Source organism: Chroicocephalus ridibundus, chromosome 25 (genome assembly GCF_963924245.1).
Source record: "Chroicocephalus ridibundus chromosome 25, bChrRid1.1, whole genome shotgun sequence".
Classification (NCBI taxonomy): domain Eukaryota; kingdom Metazoa; phylum Chordata; class Aves; order Charadriiformes; family Laridae; genus Chroicocephalus; species Chroicocephalus ridibundus.
This window is the reverse complement of record NC_086308.1, coordinates 1,481,084-1,497,150: the sequence shown is the minus strand read 5'-3', so window position 1 is coordinate 1,497,150 and position 16,067 is coordinate 1,481,084. Positions and strand designations below refer to the sequence as shown.

Genomic DNA, 16,067 nt, shown 5'->3' with positions numbered 1-16,067 from the left:
AAAAGGGATCAAGAGGTGACTCCATGTGAGAGAGAGCCACTTTCAGCTGGCTCCAAAGGGGACATGCCACTGCCCAAAGCTGAGCCAGTAAGCAATTCTCGTGGCACCTCTGTGATAGCATATTGAAGCAAGGCTAAACAGCAGCGTGCAGTCACCGTAAGAGAGAGGAGTGAGACACATGGAGAGAAACAGCCCTGCAGACAGCAAGGCGAGTGGAGAAGGAGGGGGAGCGGGAGTGAAGCTGGGTGGGCACCTGGCAGCCAAAAGTCAGCCCAGCACCCCCTGACATTCCCAGGAGAGCACGGTGCAAATGCTCCTTGAGGTGTCTGGAGGCTCTTTGCCTCAGCTTTTTAGCACAGCTGCCAGATGGGCCAAGCAAGGCGATGCTCACCTGGATCAGAAAACCTGTGTCATCCTTGTCAGCCTTGGCTCTAGTAGCAAAGAAAGAGTGGAGTCTCAGCTCCCGAGGGAGTGAGGACGAAGAGCAGAGTGCAGATTCCAGGTCTCAGGGTGGCAGACATTGGCCTGTTCTGGGAACTTTCCGTTCAGGCTGGAAGTGACCTTGCAAGATTTCTACAGACCAACATTCTACGCAAAGCAGGGTCACAGCAGAAAGTGCCTGCAGCGTTTGGGTGCTGCCAGTTGTTAGGGAGTTCCCGCAAACTCCAGATGCTTTCAATGATGATGGAGAGTGGCTTTACTGTGGCATCGTCCTGCCCTCTCAGCTCCCTCCGATGCCACCCCTCCAGTCCCATAGACTGCTAAGGATTGTGTTTGCTCAAGTAACTCCTGACTCTATCCAAATTCACCACGGTTTTTTTTTCCCTCCAGAGTCCTGCCTCAAGGCACAAAGGCCTGGGAGAGCTTGCTGGAGGAGACCAAGGCAAGAAGGACACAGGGAATCTCAGATTCATCTACACCCGCTGTTACTAAATTCCAGCAGTGGCCACTAATTCTCTTTGTTTCTTCTTTAACTGTTCCTGAAGCAGCAGCCTCTCCTCTTGGTGCCCTCGAACCCTTGCCTTGCAAGGCTCTACACTTGGGAAGCTCTAGCTTACCTAAAGCCATCCCCATTTCTCCTCTAGAGACCCAGCATCTGTAGTCTGGCTTCAGTCTTTTCTCACTCCCCTTGGGAGCTGAGACCCCACTATTTCATGGTCGCTACAGCCCAGGCTGACATTTTCACACCTCTGATCAGAATTCCCTCTGAATTGACTGGACTCAGCAACACCTTTGTTGGCCTACCTTGCGCCTGTGCAAAGATGTTGTCCCAAGAGACCCAGAAACCTGCTGGACAGTATGCATGCTGCTGTGTTCCCCTTCCAGTGGTGTCAGGGTCATTAATGTCTCCAATAAGACCTGGGGTCATTATTCTGGAGAGTTCCTTGTGTTGCTTAAGTAGGCAAACGAGTGGAGATCCCAGTGTGATGTGCTTCCTGTTCCTGAACTGCTCTGCATCGACTGGATGGAGGTGGGTCAGACCCTGCCTCATTGCCCTCGTGGGATTCAGTTGCCGGCCAACAGAAACTGAATCTATGAGACATGGCATCTGGAGTGTGTGTCTCGCACCCACTCTGAAGGCGATGCCTTTCCCGTAGGTCCTGTGCAGTCCCTGCTGGCCACCTGCAGTTGTGCTGGAGAGCCCTGGCACCTCCTGTGGCACAACAGGCCTGTCCATGGCCATTGAGTAGCTGCCCTGAATTAGGTTAGGTGATGTGGGGATGTCCATGAGACATCTGCCGTTACAGTCAGTGGGGATCTAGTATACACGGCTGATGGAGAAGATGGATGAGGTCAATGGCAATGAGTACATCTGGTCCCCTGACTACCTCAGAAGGCTGCTCTGGGTTGAAAGAGTAGGGAAAAGTTCAGTTGTCCGAAATGTGGGCACGTGCTGGTGGCCAAAGGAATTCCTCATGAATCTCAAAGATGGTGGCACCAGATGCTGCCCTGTCTCCATGAACTGCTCCGTTAGATCTTGCAGTTACCGGCACGTATCTTGGACCACGTCTGAGACCTGAAATGTCAGTAGGTGTTTGAGTCTGAAGAGCTCACTGCTGGCCTCCATCTCCAGGAATGACGCTGGGAGCTGAGACCAGCAGCTCCCATGCAGCAGGTGCCTATTTTGTGCCCACCTGAAGAGAGGCAAGAGGAATCCCCCCTCCTGTGGGATTGTGGCAGCCCTAAGTGAGAGCTGAGTCCACTTCACACCCAGGACTACAAACCAAGGAGGAGATGCCTCAGTTGACGAAGCCGACTGCCTTCGCTCAGCGGGGGCAAAGGAGATCTGGCACTGTCCAGGTTTCCTGTCTCATACCAGAAGGAACAAGACCTTTCTCGTGCGCAGCTCTCTCTGATAGCAGAAATTACCCGGCTGGAAAGAAGCGTCTCTCCAGAGGTGCAAGAGAGACCACACAGTATTACTTCAGTCTCTTTCCCAGCAGGTTCCCCTGGAGGCACAGGGACACCTCCAGGGAGCCCCGAGGAGGCAGAGAAAGTGACGTCTCGGGCTGGTCCTCTGCGTCTGAGCTGGGCTGGGCTCCTGGCATGGAGGGAGCTCGTGGCAAGCGGGCAGCGCTGCAGAGAGACAGCTCTGCCCAGGAGCAGCTCCTCTGCAAAGGGCAGCAGGGCTGAGGGCACTGCCTGCAGGTAACGAGGGGAGACGTGTGAGGCCAGCGGATCTTAAAGGCAGCCTGGGGTGGGAGAGTGCTGAGAGCTCACTGGGAGAAATCCTCACAGCCTTTGCACAGTCTCTGGCTGCAGGGCATTGAATCTGCAGCTGCTGGAGGGATCTCCAGAAGCTGGAACAACCCCCAGCCTACGGGATCTGCAAGTACCACTCTCACAGTTTCTCTAGTTTCGAGGAGAAGGACAACGTGTGGAGCAGGGCTTCCCTGCTGCACCGTCAGAGGGACAGGGCATGATGTGTCTCTGCTGCAGTATAATGCAGAGAGGCTCCCTGGAGCAGTCTCCTAAAGCTGGCATAGCCCATGGCTAATGTGATCTGTCAGGAAGGCTCTCAAGGCTCCGTCGGTGTTGAGAAGGATGTGCTCGAGAGCAGGGCACCCCTACCACATCACCAAAGGCACAGGGCATGTCGGCTGCCTTCTCCCAGGGACGGCTGCCGGGCTGTGAAGGTGGGTGTGCGTGCAGGGGTGCTCAGGGCTGTCCTTCAGAGCAGGGTCCCCGTGTCCCAGGGAACTGTGTGCTGGGCCAGGGACTCTGCTGCCTGCCAGGGTCAGCTCTCAGCCTGCCCGGGGAGCTCCCCATGGCGCTGCGGGGAGAAGCTGTGGGTGGAAGGAGTGACCCCAGTCGTGTCACGGCAGGGTCCTTCTGCAGTCGTGAGGGTGCTGCGTGGGTCGTGTTTCCTCCCAGCTCCAGATCACCCCCAGGACATTTGCAGAGGGTCCTTTTGGAGAAGTACAGAGAGACAGAATTTACCTGAAAGAAAGAGGGTCCCTGCTTGGAGTTTTCCACTCCTTCTTTGCTGGATGGGTTGTGAGAGAGAGGATTTTACTTCTCCGTTCTGGAGAAGGCAATGATACCCTGGTTCTAGCAGGAACTTTTCTAAGCTGCTTGTTAGCGCTTGCAGGCACTTGCCCTGAGGGCAGAGCTGAGCACACAGCAGGTGTGGTGGGTTCTCTGAGCACTGAAAGGGAGGAGACCTGGGGACAATGACACAGCCCCAGGCAGAGACAGCTCCGGGTGGCAGAGACATGGGCAGAGAGTGAAAGGGAGCTACTACAGGAAAGGTCATGGGAGAGGGGATTCCAGGCCCTCCCTGCCATCCCCTGCAGTGCAGGTGCCTTCCCTGGAGACACTCCGTGGTCTCCTCTCCCCACACAGTAGAGTCCTCCACCCCTGACTATCCCGGGTATGAAGTCCTGAGTGTCCTTCCCAGCAGCCCAACCACCAAAGAGGAGAAATCCTTGAGTGTCTGACTGTGTCTCCCTGTCCTGACTCTCTTGGCAGGAGAACTTTGGCATGTTCCCCTTTTGCCCCTTCTGGCCTTTTTCTTTCCCTTCTTTTCACTGTGGTGGGGCGTGAGGTTTCGGGTGCAGCTCAGACACTGATGCTGCATGTCCAGTCATGCCGGTGTATCCAGGGAGGAAAAGCATCCAAATCCACTTATGTTTTGGGCTCTGGGGACTGCAGTGTGTGGGGCCGAGAGTAAGCCACCCCATCTTTAGGCTAGTTGGCTCTTTCCCAGGAGTGTCCTGCTTGGCTGCACGCTGCCCTCCAGAAGGGCTCAGCTCTCCCGTGGCATCCCTGTGTCGTCTAGCAGCCCCACGGAGTAGACATGTCAGTGCCAAGGCCGTGTAAATCCAGCTGGAGGGCTGAACGTAGGCAGCTGCAGTGAGCCCCCTGTGTCCCTGGCTGGGAGGGGAGAGCTGAGATCCTCCTGGGGTCCAATGAGCTCAGGCGAGGGGCTGGGAGAACTGCGCTTCTAAATGGGACTCCTCTGCTCTCAGCAGTGTCCAGGTTCTTCTCAGGGGAATGTCTGCTTGGGATCATCCTCCAGCTCAAAGAGGCAGCAGCACAGGGCAGCTGAGAGCAATTCCGATGGACAAACTCGCTGTCCTCGCTCTGCACTGAGGGACAGTCCCCTTGGCTCGTAGGACCCACAAGGTTTCACTGGCAGCACAGCAGAAATGCCAGGGATTTCTGCCTTAAAAACACTCCTGAGGTGTGGTGGGGAAACTACAAGAGAACAACACCAACAACAAGGTGCCCTGAGCTCTGCCCTGCAGTCGGGTGACAATGCTGAAAAGCCCTTTGATGCCAGGAGTGGATTGAATCTGAGATCACCCCGTGTTCCTTTTTACCCATGGCTGTAGGGCAGGACTGAATCCTGCAGAGATCTCAGCTCTCTGGTGGACTATCAGCCAGCACCAACCAGAGTGTACAAAAAGGACCTGCAAAAGGTCTTCCTGAAAGGCGAGAGCCAGTTTGGTGGGTTTCTAAGACCAATTGAATACTTTAGTTTGAGAGAAATCTTCCCCAACTTCTCACTGCTTTTCTTTCCATTAACAGGTCTCCAAGCCCAGGGGCAGAAAATGTCGAATGGCAGCTCCATCACCCAGTTCCTCCTCCTGGCATTTGCAGACACGCGGGAGCTGCAGCTCTTGCACTTCTGGACCTTCCTGGGCATCTACCTGGCTGCCCTCCTGGCCAATGGCCTCATCATCACCACCATCGCCTGTGACCACCACCTCCACACCCCCATGTACTTCTTCCTCCTCAACCTCTCCCTCCTCGACCTGGGCTCCATCTCCACCACTGTCCCCAAAGCCATGGCCAATTCCCTCTGGGACACCACGGCCATCTCCTATGAAGGATGTGCTGCACAGCTCTTGTTCTTCATCTTCTTTCTCACAGCAGAGTATTGTCTTCTCACCATTATGGCCTATGACCGCTACGTTGCCATCTGAGAACCCCTGCACTACGGGACCCTCCTGGGCAGCAGAGCTTGTGTCCACATGGCAGCAGCTGCCTGGGGCAGTGGGTTTCTCTATGCTCTCCTGCACACGGCCAATACATTTTCCCTGCCCCTCTGCCAGGGCAATGCCCTGGACCAGTTCTTCTGTGAAATCCCCCAGATCCTCAAGCTCTCCTGCTCACACTCCTACCTCAGGGAAGTTGGGCTTCTTGTGGTCAGTGCCTGTTTAACCTTCGGGTGCTTTGTTTTCATCGTGCTGTCCTATGTGCAGATCTTCAGGGCCGTGCTGAGGATCCCCTCTGAGCAGGGACGGCACAAAGCCTTTTCCACGTGCCTCCCTCACCTGGCCGTGGTCTCCCTGTTTCTCAGCACTGCCGCATTTGCCTACCTGAAGCCCCCCTCCATCTCCTCCCCAGTTCTCGACCTGGCGGTGGCTGTGCTGTACTCATTGTTGCCTCCAGCAGTGAACCCCCTCATCTACAGCATGAGGAACCAGGAGCTCAAGGAGGCCATTAGGTATCTGATTTCATGGATTTTTTTCAAGAGGGAGAAATGTTCCACCTCTCTCCACGAATGACTCCCACAGTATTTGATTCCATCTGCCTTTTTATGTGGTTTTTTATTGGTTTTGTGTTTTTAATTATTACATTTCTCATCATTGCTGTTGATATTGTCATTTATGGTTTTTATGCTCCTACACAAAGGTTTCACTTGTGTCACTGCACCTGAGACATTTACGTCTTAGTTTCACCTGGTTCCCTTCTAAAAATGTATTTAACAGTGGCTCAGAGCTGGCCTCTTTCACAGAGTCTCTGTTAACAAAGCAAGATCTCCCTGGTGCAGTGCTTTAATGCTGGGGTCTTTCTCCAAACATGCCTGAGGAAATTCACCCCTGAAGGTCTTCTTCCTCCTCCATGTGTCCAGGAATAAAAAGCTGACTGTCCGTTTGTAACATTTTAGAGATATTGGACTGGATTTAGGAGTCACCAGTCGGTGCCTGGTGAGAGGTAAGATCGTGGGTTTAACTGAGGGACGTACCCCAGCCCTTCACACAGATGACATAAAGGCCACCCATCCTGTGGGAGGGGAATCTGGAGCTGTCTGGAGAGGCTGGTGTTTCTCCAGGGACAGCATGTTCCTGGGGTTGTGCTGGGATGGCAGAGGTCAGAAGGATGGGGTGTGGGGCCTCAAGCAGAGGCCATGTGCAGACCTCCTCTGGGCACTCTCCCGTTCCTCCCCACCTGTCTACAGCAGGAATTCCCACAGAGGGACAGACACGTCCAGGTGTGGCCACACCACGGCTCACTGAAAGGGCATGAAAAGTCAAGCTGTCTGGGTAGCCCTCTCCTCCTAATCCATCCCTGTGTGCAGCTGGCCTTGTTCATGGTCAGCCTGTGCCACTGGCTTATGTGGTGTCCCTCATAATGCGTGGGCCCTTCTCCTCAGGGTCACTGCTCATCCTGTCACGTCCCACCTGGCACTGTAATACGGTGTTTTTCTTCCCCCTGATGCAGGACTGGCCACTTCTCTTTGTAAAACTTAAGCAGTTTCTTCTGGCTGACTCCCAGAATTTCCCAAGGTCCCCCCGGACTGAAGATCCATTTTGTTCGTTCTTCATGTTTGCGTGCAGGCAGCTCACCATGGTTGTGGTGATGCATCAGCACAAGATAACAGCACGAGGAGTTGCAGGGCACTACAGGGAATTAAAGACATTCCTAATTTTGTACTGTCCAACAGAGGAATTGTCACAACAGCTATGTTAGAAACATCTTCGTGCCCCGTAGAGAGGGCACAAAGCAAGCAAATGTAGGGCCTGTGGGGAAAGAGAAGCTGGGATGCTTGTAGAGGAGTCTACGGCAATGATTAAAGAAAAGAACTTGGGAAGGGGAAAGAGGAAAAAGGAAAACCGAAAGTACAACGCAGGATATGATGAAAGCGGTTTGGAGATACCCGATGAGCAGCATTGAGTCAATGCCTTGAGTGGGACAAAAAACCCACAGCGGAGTGGACCAAAGTTATGTCTGCTTACTTCTGTGGTCATGGGCAACGTGAGCGCTCTCCCCCTCATCATGAAGGGAAGACGCATGGCGGAAAGAAATGCACAGTCTCTCATCCTGGAAGGGACCTTGGGAAGACTCCAGACCAAGACAATCCACAGTCTGTGGAGAAAGGGCAATGAGGATGGGGCTGTTTGCATGCTAGTTAGCGTTAGTGTTAGATGTATACCTCTATAGATACACAGACAGCACGGATCCCGCCAGGAGCTGGTCTCAGACCCTCCATCTCTCTAGAAGCTGGCCTCGGCATTCCCTCATCCCTCCAGTTCCCCCATGCACAGACAAGCACACACACACACAAACAAATGGCCCTCTCCAGCACAGAACCACGGAACCCTGGAGGCTGGAAGGCAGCCAGCTTCCACCTTCTCTGTGCTTCCTCTTCAGGCTTGATGTTACTCAGAGCTCCTTTCTCATGCATGCCAGCCTCCTGCCACCTTGGCATGACTTCCTGCATGTTGGCATGGACCATTCTGGATGACGAAGAGGTGATCCTTGACCACCAAAAAGCTCTCTGCAGGACCCACCTGGCCACAGACATCCTCTGATCCAAGGTTATCAAACTCTACCTCCCTAACTCTTATGCCCATCAGTCTTTATCGTATGAAAATGAATTGACTTTCTTAAGATATATATCTAGCTAGCTCCCATTGTGTACTGATTTATCATGCTTGGCTAAGTGAGTTAAAGGAGGTCAGCTCATCACAAGGACCAGAAGAACAGCCCTGCCCTCAAAATAAGGACTTCTCAGAATCATTCAGCTGTCCATGAAGGATAAAAGATACCCCTGGAGAACCGAGATAATGCCAGTATCCTCGTCCCTCTTACACACCTTTGAAACTCTCCCAGTGTCCAGCATCACAGACAAGTAATGAGCAATAGACCAACTCCGGGGACGTCTGGATCAATAGACAAGCAGCGAGAAGGCTGATGGCTGATGGAGCTGCAGAGATATAGCTACTTTGTGCAGTTTTACTGTGATTAGGAATTGGTACTCCATGTGTGTGTGTTAGTTAGTCATTAGTCAAATAATAAGGTACCTGAATGCTTGAATGGCATAAGAACCCTGTGTTTAACCACATTTGAGGTACCCCAGTTGAGCTCGGACACCTCATGCACATGACTAAATATTTACGCGTGCACCTCTGTATTTTGTGTCCTAGCCTCTCTGCTCGCTCAGCACGGGCCACTTGCAAATTTTCATAACACAAGTGACTGATTCCCACTGCAGTGGGGCAAGGTCTCTCCCTTCTCCATGCAGTAGATGTGAGGCAGTTTAGAACACAAGACACATCACACCAGGGTCTCCACTCATGTGTTGCACTCTCAAACTGCTGTTTTTTCTCTTGCCCAACATTTACTCGCCCTCTTCATAATACAGTCAAGGAACAGGCCAAAAAATCTCATGGGGGACCTGTCAGCAGCACCTTGTCATTCATGGAGATCACCTTCACCTTTGTCAAAGGCCCTTGAGGGCTGCAGAGACACCACTGACAAAAAAACCCCTCTTTCTTGCCAGGGCCACCCTTCCCAGCCCTGTTTCTCTCTGTTCTTGCAGACAGCAGGCTTTGCTCACCATCAACATCCAATTTCAGCTTTAAGCTTCCAGGTGCCATCCACTTGACCGTGTCTCTGCTGTGAAGCAAAGCCTTTGCACACAGAAGGTCTTCAATGCTTGGTACCAGGTTTCCTTTAAGAGACGTCCGAGCTTGGCCTGGAGCTACACCTGAGGTGCCACAGCCCAGACGTGCACCAAAACTCTCAGCCAGGGGAAGAGACAAGTTGAGAGAGAGCCTGTGCTTTTTGACCTTGACAGAGGAACTGCCAAGGCGTGGTGGGACAAGGCACACAGCTTGGGGTGCTGCAATGGATGGCTACAGGCTTTTCAGGAGAGACAGGCTGGAAGGATCAGGAGTGGGGTTTCCTGAAAGTGAAGCCTTTAACTGGATGTATGGCGCAACTCCTTGGGGCAGGTGAAGAGTTTGGTGAGCCTTTGTGGGGGAGGGTGAGAGGAGAGGACAGTAGAAGTGTCCTGTCGTGGTGGGAGATAAGGAACCCACAGTCAGGATGAGGAAGAGGGTATAGTCTTTCTGAAGGATCCCAGGGAAGCGTCTGGCTGTACGAGCCTGGGTCTCGCTGGGGACTGCCATGATACTGGCAGCTTCTGAAAGAGGAGCACAGCAGCACGTACAGTCCAGGTGGTTTCTGGAGTGTCTTAGGACAACGTCTTAGCACAGCTGCCAGATGGGCCAACAAAAATAATGCCAACCTTGATGTGATACCTGCAATGCAGGAAGAGCTGGTCAGAGACGTGAAGATTGGCTGTCGTGACCCTGACGTAGTGGGGTCCCAGCACTCCAGGGGAGTGAGGAAGCAGAACAGAAGACTGCAAGCGCTGGACCTCAGAGGTCCTTTTGCCTTTGGCCTACGCTGAGGAGTTTTCGTGGGGATCCAATGGTCAGGAGCACTGAAGGTGGCGCAAAGCTCCGTACAGCTGGTCTTCAAGGACAGCATCCTCCAAGGAGAACATTGGCCTGTATCAAAACTCAGTTTGAAACCTGAAAGTAAATTCAGGGGAATCATAACGAGATTTCCAACTTCAGGAATTCTTCCAGAAGAAAACAAAGATATTAGTTGGACACTGCTGTATTGAGTTAGAGTAGGGAGAGAGAGTTCCGAGATACTCTATGCCTTTTTTGCCTCAGACTTCCCCAGCAAGGTCTCTCAGGCTTTGTGCCTCGAGGCAAGACTCTGGACAAGAACAGCCAATGGCGGATAGGAATGAAATCAGGATCTACTGGAGCAAACTCAACCACTACCAGTACATGGGAATGGACGGGGTACATCCAGAGGTGCTGAGAAAGTAAGAGAATGTCACAGTGAGGCCACTCTCCATCATCTTGGAAAGGTCCTGGAGACTGGCGGGACTCCCTGACATCTGGCAAAAAGTAAATGCTGCATGCATCTTTCAAAAGGGTCCAGAGAAGGAGGTGGGGAGCTAAAGGCTGCTTAGCTTCCCTTGAGATGAGGAACATGTCCCAAAGCATGTTCTCTCGCACTGCATTTCTGGGTGCCTGAAGGAGACGGTGCCTGGATGAACTCAGGGAACATGTACACCGGTTACGGTTTGGCACTTGGAGGGCCATGGTGTTATGCCATTGTACGCCCCATAAAGATTTGGCCATCTCAATAAAAGGGACGATAGGAGGGAAGTGCTAGCAGGTGGGACCATTGCTTGACTGCAAAGAGATAGAGGCAGGATCTATCCAACGTATCCAACCTTCATTGCGCCCAGCCTCTTTTAGATAGGAGATATAGATGTGAAATATATTAAAATAAACATGTCCTCGGAACACAGTCTGGGATCTGTGCTTGACAGGAAAATGTGTTTTCTATTGGTCTAAGGCCATCCAGAATGGAAAGTGAACTTCAGGGCAGGGAATGGGAACGTGACATACAGCTGAGGCATGTCTTCTCTGTATTGAACTCTGCCTGCCTTTGATCTCCTTTGTTGGCCATTAGGAAACACCGTTCTGTGTCAGCTCGTTTTCAAGGTAAAGCGGGTGGGAACCGGTGCCAAGGAGTGGAAACACGCAGCTACGGACTGGAGTGGAGAAAGCTCAGGTTTGAACAGGCTGCTGTAAGTCCTGGTTGCCAGATGAGAGACATGGGGAGATTGAGACAAAGCCTGTCCATGGAGTGTTTGCAATAAAGGGTCTTGCCTTAAAGGGTCTTGAGGCTCCATTAGCAGAAATTCAGGATCAACATGAACTGGAGATTGCTGGCATCATTTCATGTGTAAGAAGAAAAATAAAGAACAAAATAAGAAGGAAGCAATCCTTTCTTATGGTTGTTTAGTATTGAAATGTATTCATCTGAGAACTCTCTAATTAAGCACAGAAGAACTGAGGAATCGAGGAAGAATATGCACAGACACTTGGCTGGTTATGGCATTTGGTATGGAAATGAGTCCTCTCCAGCCAAGATCCTGTAGACCCTCAAACACTGGGCAAGCCTCTAGAGAAGTAAAACTCAGCAGCAAAACCCCAAGATGGTGAGGGTGTTACCAGGCCCCGCTGGTGCCCATCACTGGAGACACCATGGAGGGAATGACCGGACAAGATTCCTGTCCCTGGGGACCGGTGAAGCAGAAAGTCAGAAGCACTGGTTATAGGGGGAAAATCAAATGTGGAGGTGGCTCTGAAAACCTTTGATTCATTTCATCAATGGGGACAGACACGCCCTGTCCCCTGTCCCTTGGGGATTTGCCAGAGCCTGTGAGATTCCAACAGTTCACCCGCCTTCTTCCAAAGCCCTGATAATGTTCCCCTCGCACAGAAGATGCCTTAGCCCCCCAACTTGCTTGAACCTTCTGGTGGAAGTTCCAATATGAACTGGTGCCAAAGGCAGCCAAGTGGTGTGCTACATCTGACATTGCCAATGCATTCTTCTTTTTCAATCCCTTTGGCAGCAGGGTGCAGGCCACAGTTTGCTTTCACGTGGTGTCCAATGCACCTGGAATGCCCCCAGGGACAGGACAAGAGGTACTTGAACATAAGAAGTTCCATCTAAACATGAGGAGGAACTTCTTGACTTTGAGGGTGGCAGAGCACTGGAACAGGCTGCCCAGAGACGTGGTGGACTCTCCTTCTCTGGAGACATTCAAAACCCGCCTAGACGCATTCCTGTGCAACGTGCTCTAGATGAACCTGCTCTGGCAGGGGGGTTGAACTACGTGATCTCCAGAGGTCCCTTCCAACCCCTACCATTCTGTGATTCTGTAATCGACTATCCTACGGTTTGCCATGGACTAATCCAAACTGCACTGGAACAGCCTGATACCCCTGAACATCTACAATACATCCATGATCTCATCATGTGGGGCAACAAAGCAGAAGTGTTTGAGAAGGGAAAAAGAGCAATTGAGATTCTTCTGAAAGCTGGTTTTGCCATAAAAGAAGCAAGGTCAAGGGACTTGCAGAGAAGATTCAGTTCTTGAGAATAAAATGGCAGGATGGATGCCATCATGTCCCTATGGATGCGGTCAACAAGATTGCAACTATGTCTCCACCAGCTAAGAAGAAGGAAGCACAAGCTTTCTTAGGCCTTGTGGGATGCTGGAGAATGCATATTCCAGGTTATAATCAGCTTGTGAGCCCTCTCTATGGAGTAACCTGAAAGAAGATCTATTCTGAGTGCGGCCTTGAGCAACAGCAACCCTTTGAGCAGATCAAACAGGAGAGAGCTCGTGTGGTAGCTCTTGGGTCTGTCCAGACAGGACCAGCCGTGCGTAATGGTCTCTACAGTGCAGCTGGGGCACGTGGTCTCACCTGGAGCCTCTGGCAGAAATCATCGGGAGAAACCTGAGGTCAACCTCTAGGCTTTGGAAATGAGGGTATTGAGGATCGGAAGCCCTCAACACCCCAACCAAAAAAGAGATCCTGACAGCGTATGAGGGGGTTTGAGACACTTCAGAAGTTGTTGATAGGCAAGCACGGCTCCTCCTGGCACAGCAGTTGCCTGTGCTACACTGGATATCCCCTCCACACATCACGTGACTGACGCTACATGGACTAAGCGGGTAGTGCTGATCACACAGTGAGCTCGACCAGGGAAACAAAACCTCCAGGAATCCTTGAAGAGATTACGGACTGTCCAGAGGGCATAGATTTTGGAGCATCTCATGAGGAGGTGGCTCATGCCCAGGTGGCACCCTCATACGATGAGTTGTCATCTACTGATGAAAGGTGTGAAAGGCAGGGCCAGAAGGCTGGATGCCTCTCCCAAAGCTGGTATCAGGAGCACACCCAAGGAACTGTTCCATGAAAAGTCCTCATGGTGTTCTGGGGTTCTCCACAGACTCAGGGGGACAGGGTCAGAGTTGCAGGGGGATCTGTTAGGGACCAAGGGCTGGACGAAGAGAGCTCCCTTCTTGGTGGCACATGTCCAAGCAGAGTGCAAATGGTCTTCGATTGTTCTTCCTGGTACTGTCCCGCTTGTGGTATGGCCGATGGCCACTGCTATCCTGGAGAGGAACTTGGAGTTGCCAGGAGAGCTCATGGGATCTCCCGGAAAAGTATGTGAGTCTGGGTGAGCAGTGAGTGGCACCTCATCAAATGAGTGACCATCCAAGGTGGAGTGTCCTTGAAGGAAAGGTGAACCTAAAGAGCCCATGGGCTAACAAGGCCCCTGCAGTGCCAGGAGGCAGCAGGCCAAAGGGACAAAAGACTAGACAATGGTTCAGCCCACTGTCCTAGAAACCCTGTGGGACCGATCTAGGGCAGCCCTTCCCTGCCCTTTGTGACACTAAAGACACCCCATTGTCCTGCCAAGCCCTGTCCTTGTCTACTGAGCAATCAGGGAAGATGGAAGGGGACTCAGCAGCAGTGATCCCTTTCTGGCTGGGGCTGCTCCCCACCTTGACCAGCATGGCGAGTGCAGGGTCACCCCATGGCCCCAGGGCACCACAGCCCCCTCCCTCTGCAGAGCAGCACCGCCAGCTCAGGTCCCTGCAGGAAGCATGGGGTGGGAACCAGGAATGTCCAGCCAGGCCAGCCTGGACACACTCACCTGGGGAAAGGCTTTCTGGGGAGAAAGGGTGACCAGGGAGAAGAGCAAGGGAGCATTTCTGTGCCTGCAGGGAGGAATCCATGGGAAGGAGAAACCTCTTTCTGCAGGCCCCCACTCTGGGCAGGCTGCTCTGTGCCTGGACCAGGACTCTTGTGCTGGCCTGGGGAGAGGGGCTGGCACTGAGGGGACACAGACCATCTGTGGCCCAGGCACTGCGGGAGGCCACCAAAACAGGAGGGCTGAGGGGGACAGAGCCCTGAGGGCTGCCGGGGTACTTTGCCAGGGAGATGTCTCCCCACCCTTGAGCACACCTGTCCCATGCGGTTCCAGCACGGTGGGGCCATTGGACCGTTAATGGGGCAGCAGGGCCCACCTTCCCATTGCTCTCCAGTTTCCCATCCCCTTACTCCTCGCTCAGTCACATCCCTCTAAACTCCCCAGGTGCTGCTTTGAGCTTCAGGCAGTTGGAAGAATGCCCTGGTCTTTCAGCAGGCTGATAATCTCTTCAGCCAAATCCTTCCATGTGCTTATATCTGTCATATCCCATCCATCTCTCTCCCATACTTGGAGTGAGGTTATTCCTTTTGGATGGTGACCCTCGCTGGAGGAGGTTCACCAGGTTGAAGAAGCCCATGTCTCTCACCGTCCCCACACAAGGCACATGGTTTAGGCCCCAAACCTCAAAACTAAAAAATTCCAACTGAACTCAAGAAAACAGGTTTTGGCATCAAGAACACACAACCCTGGCACGGGCTGCCCTGAGAGGCTGTGGACTGTCCTGTCGTGGAGATACTAAAAACCAGCCCGGACATCTTCTTAAGTGACCTGCTCTGGCTGACTCCCTCTAGGGCAGCAGGAATGAACTAGACGATCTCCAAAGATCCCTTTCAATCTACATGATTCTGTGAGGACATGGCAGTCCAGCAACATCTAGGGTAGATGCTTGTGAGGTCCCTTCTGCCTGAGAACCCAACAGGCCAGCAGCAGGCCAAGGCCTGGCGTGTTGATTGTGAGGTCACTGCTGCTATAACGGCAGGAACCTGGTGGCAGGCCAACCCCAGGCTCAAGGCTGGGTTCGGTGCCTACGAGGTCATTTCTCCATGAGTACCTGACAGGCCAGCAGCAGGCACGGGGTGTGGATGTTGGTTATGAGGTCAGTGCTGCCACAGTCTCTGATAGGCCAGAAGCAGGCAGATATTGATTTGGAGGTCACTTCTGCCTGAGTCCTTGATAGCCCCGCAGCAGGCAAATGGCCTGAATGGCAGTTGTGAGGGTGCTGCTGCCTGAGGACCTGAGGGACCATGAGCAAGCTCGTGGGTGTTTGAAGCCCTGTGTTCCAGAGCACCCCTTAGGCCAGCAGGTTGAAGACCAGGCTTGGTTCTTGTGAGGCCCCAAGTATGGGACATGCCAGCAGCATGCGTATGAATGCAACACGCAGTATGGGACACGCCAGCACGTATGGAACACACCAGCAGCTAGAGGTTGCTTGTGGGATCGCTGCTGCTTGGGCACATGATTATCCAGCAGCAGGCTCATGACTGGGGTCTGTGTTTGTGAAGTCATTTCCTTCTGAATACCTTTGTAGGCCAAAATGAGGCTTGTGGCCGTATTCGGAGCCTGTGTGGTCTCTTCGTCTTGGAAACTTTCTGGACTCTAACATAGGTGGTGGGACATCCACACTAATGGTCCCAAGGCTTCTTCCAGCTTTTACTTTCTGAGCAGTGAAATGTCTTGGGATTTCTCTTCCATGGGTTGAGGTTTCTGGGCTCACTGGTAGGGCGTCCAACAAAGCTAAGATGCCTGGGCATGAAGAGTGAAATATTTATTAATATACAAACAGTGATTTAACAAAATTAGTAGTGAACGCGACAGTGTTTTATGGGATGTGATGACAAGGTACACGTGATTCTTTATTGCATAGAGGACAGGGTCGGACAAGCTGTCAGGGAGACCCTCCCGTTGAGTCATGAGGCTCAACTTGCTTTCTAAACTCCTTCTCG

At 52.5% G+C, this 16,067-nt stretch overlaps 1 protein-coding gene across 1 annotated transcript; it reads left to right on the top strand.

Annotated features, from left to right (window-relative positions):
• Positions 1-5,438: 5,438 nt before the first annotated feature.
• LOC134527033 (olfactory receptor 14J1-like) lies at positions 5,439-9,931 on the top strand (the record flags this gene model as incomplete). The annotated part of the gene is made up of 2 exons (XM_063359378.1): positions 5,439-5,900; positions 9,791-9,931. Coding segments are annotated over 2 exons (603 nt in total), but the record flags the coding sequence as incomplete, so codon positions are not given.
• Positions 9,932-16,067: the final 6,136 nt, after the last annotated feature.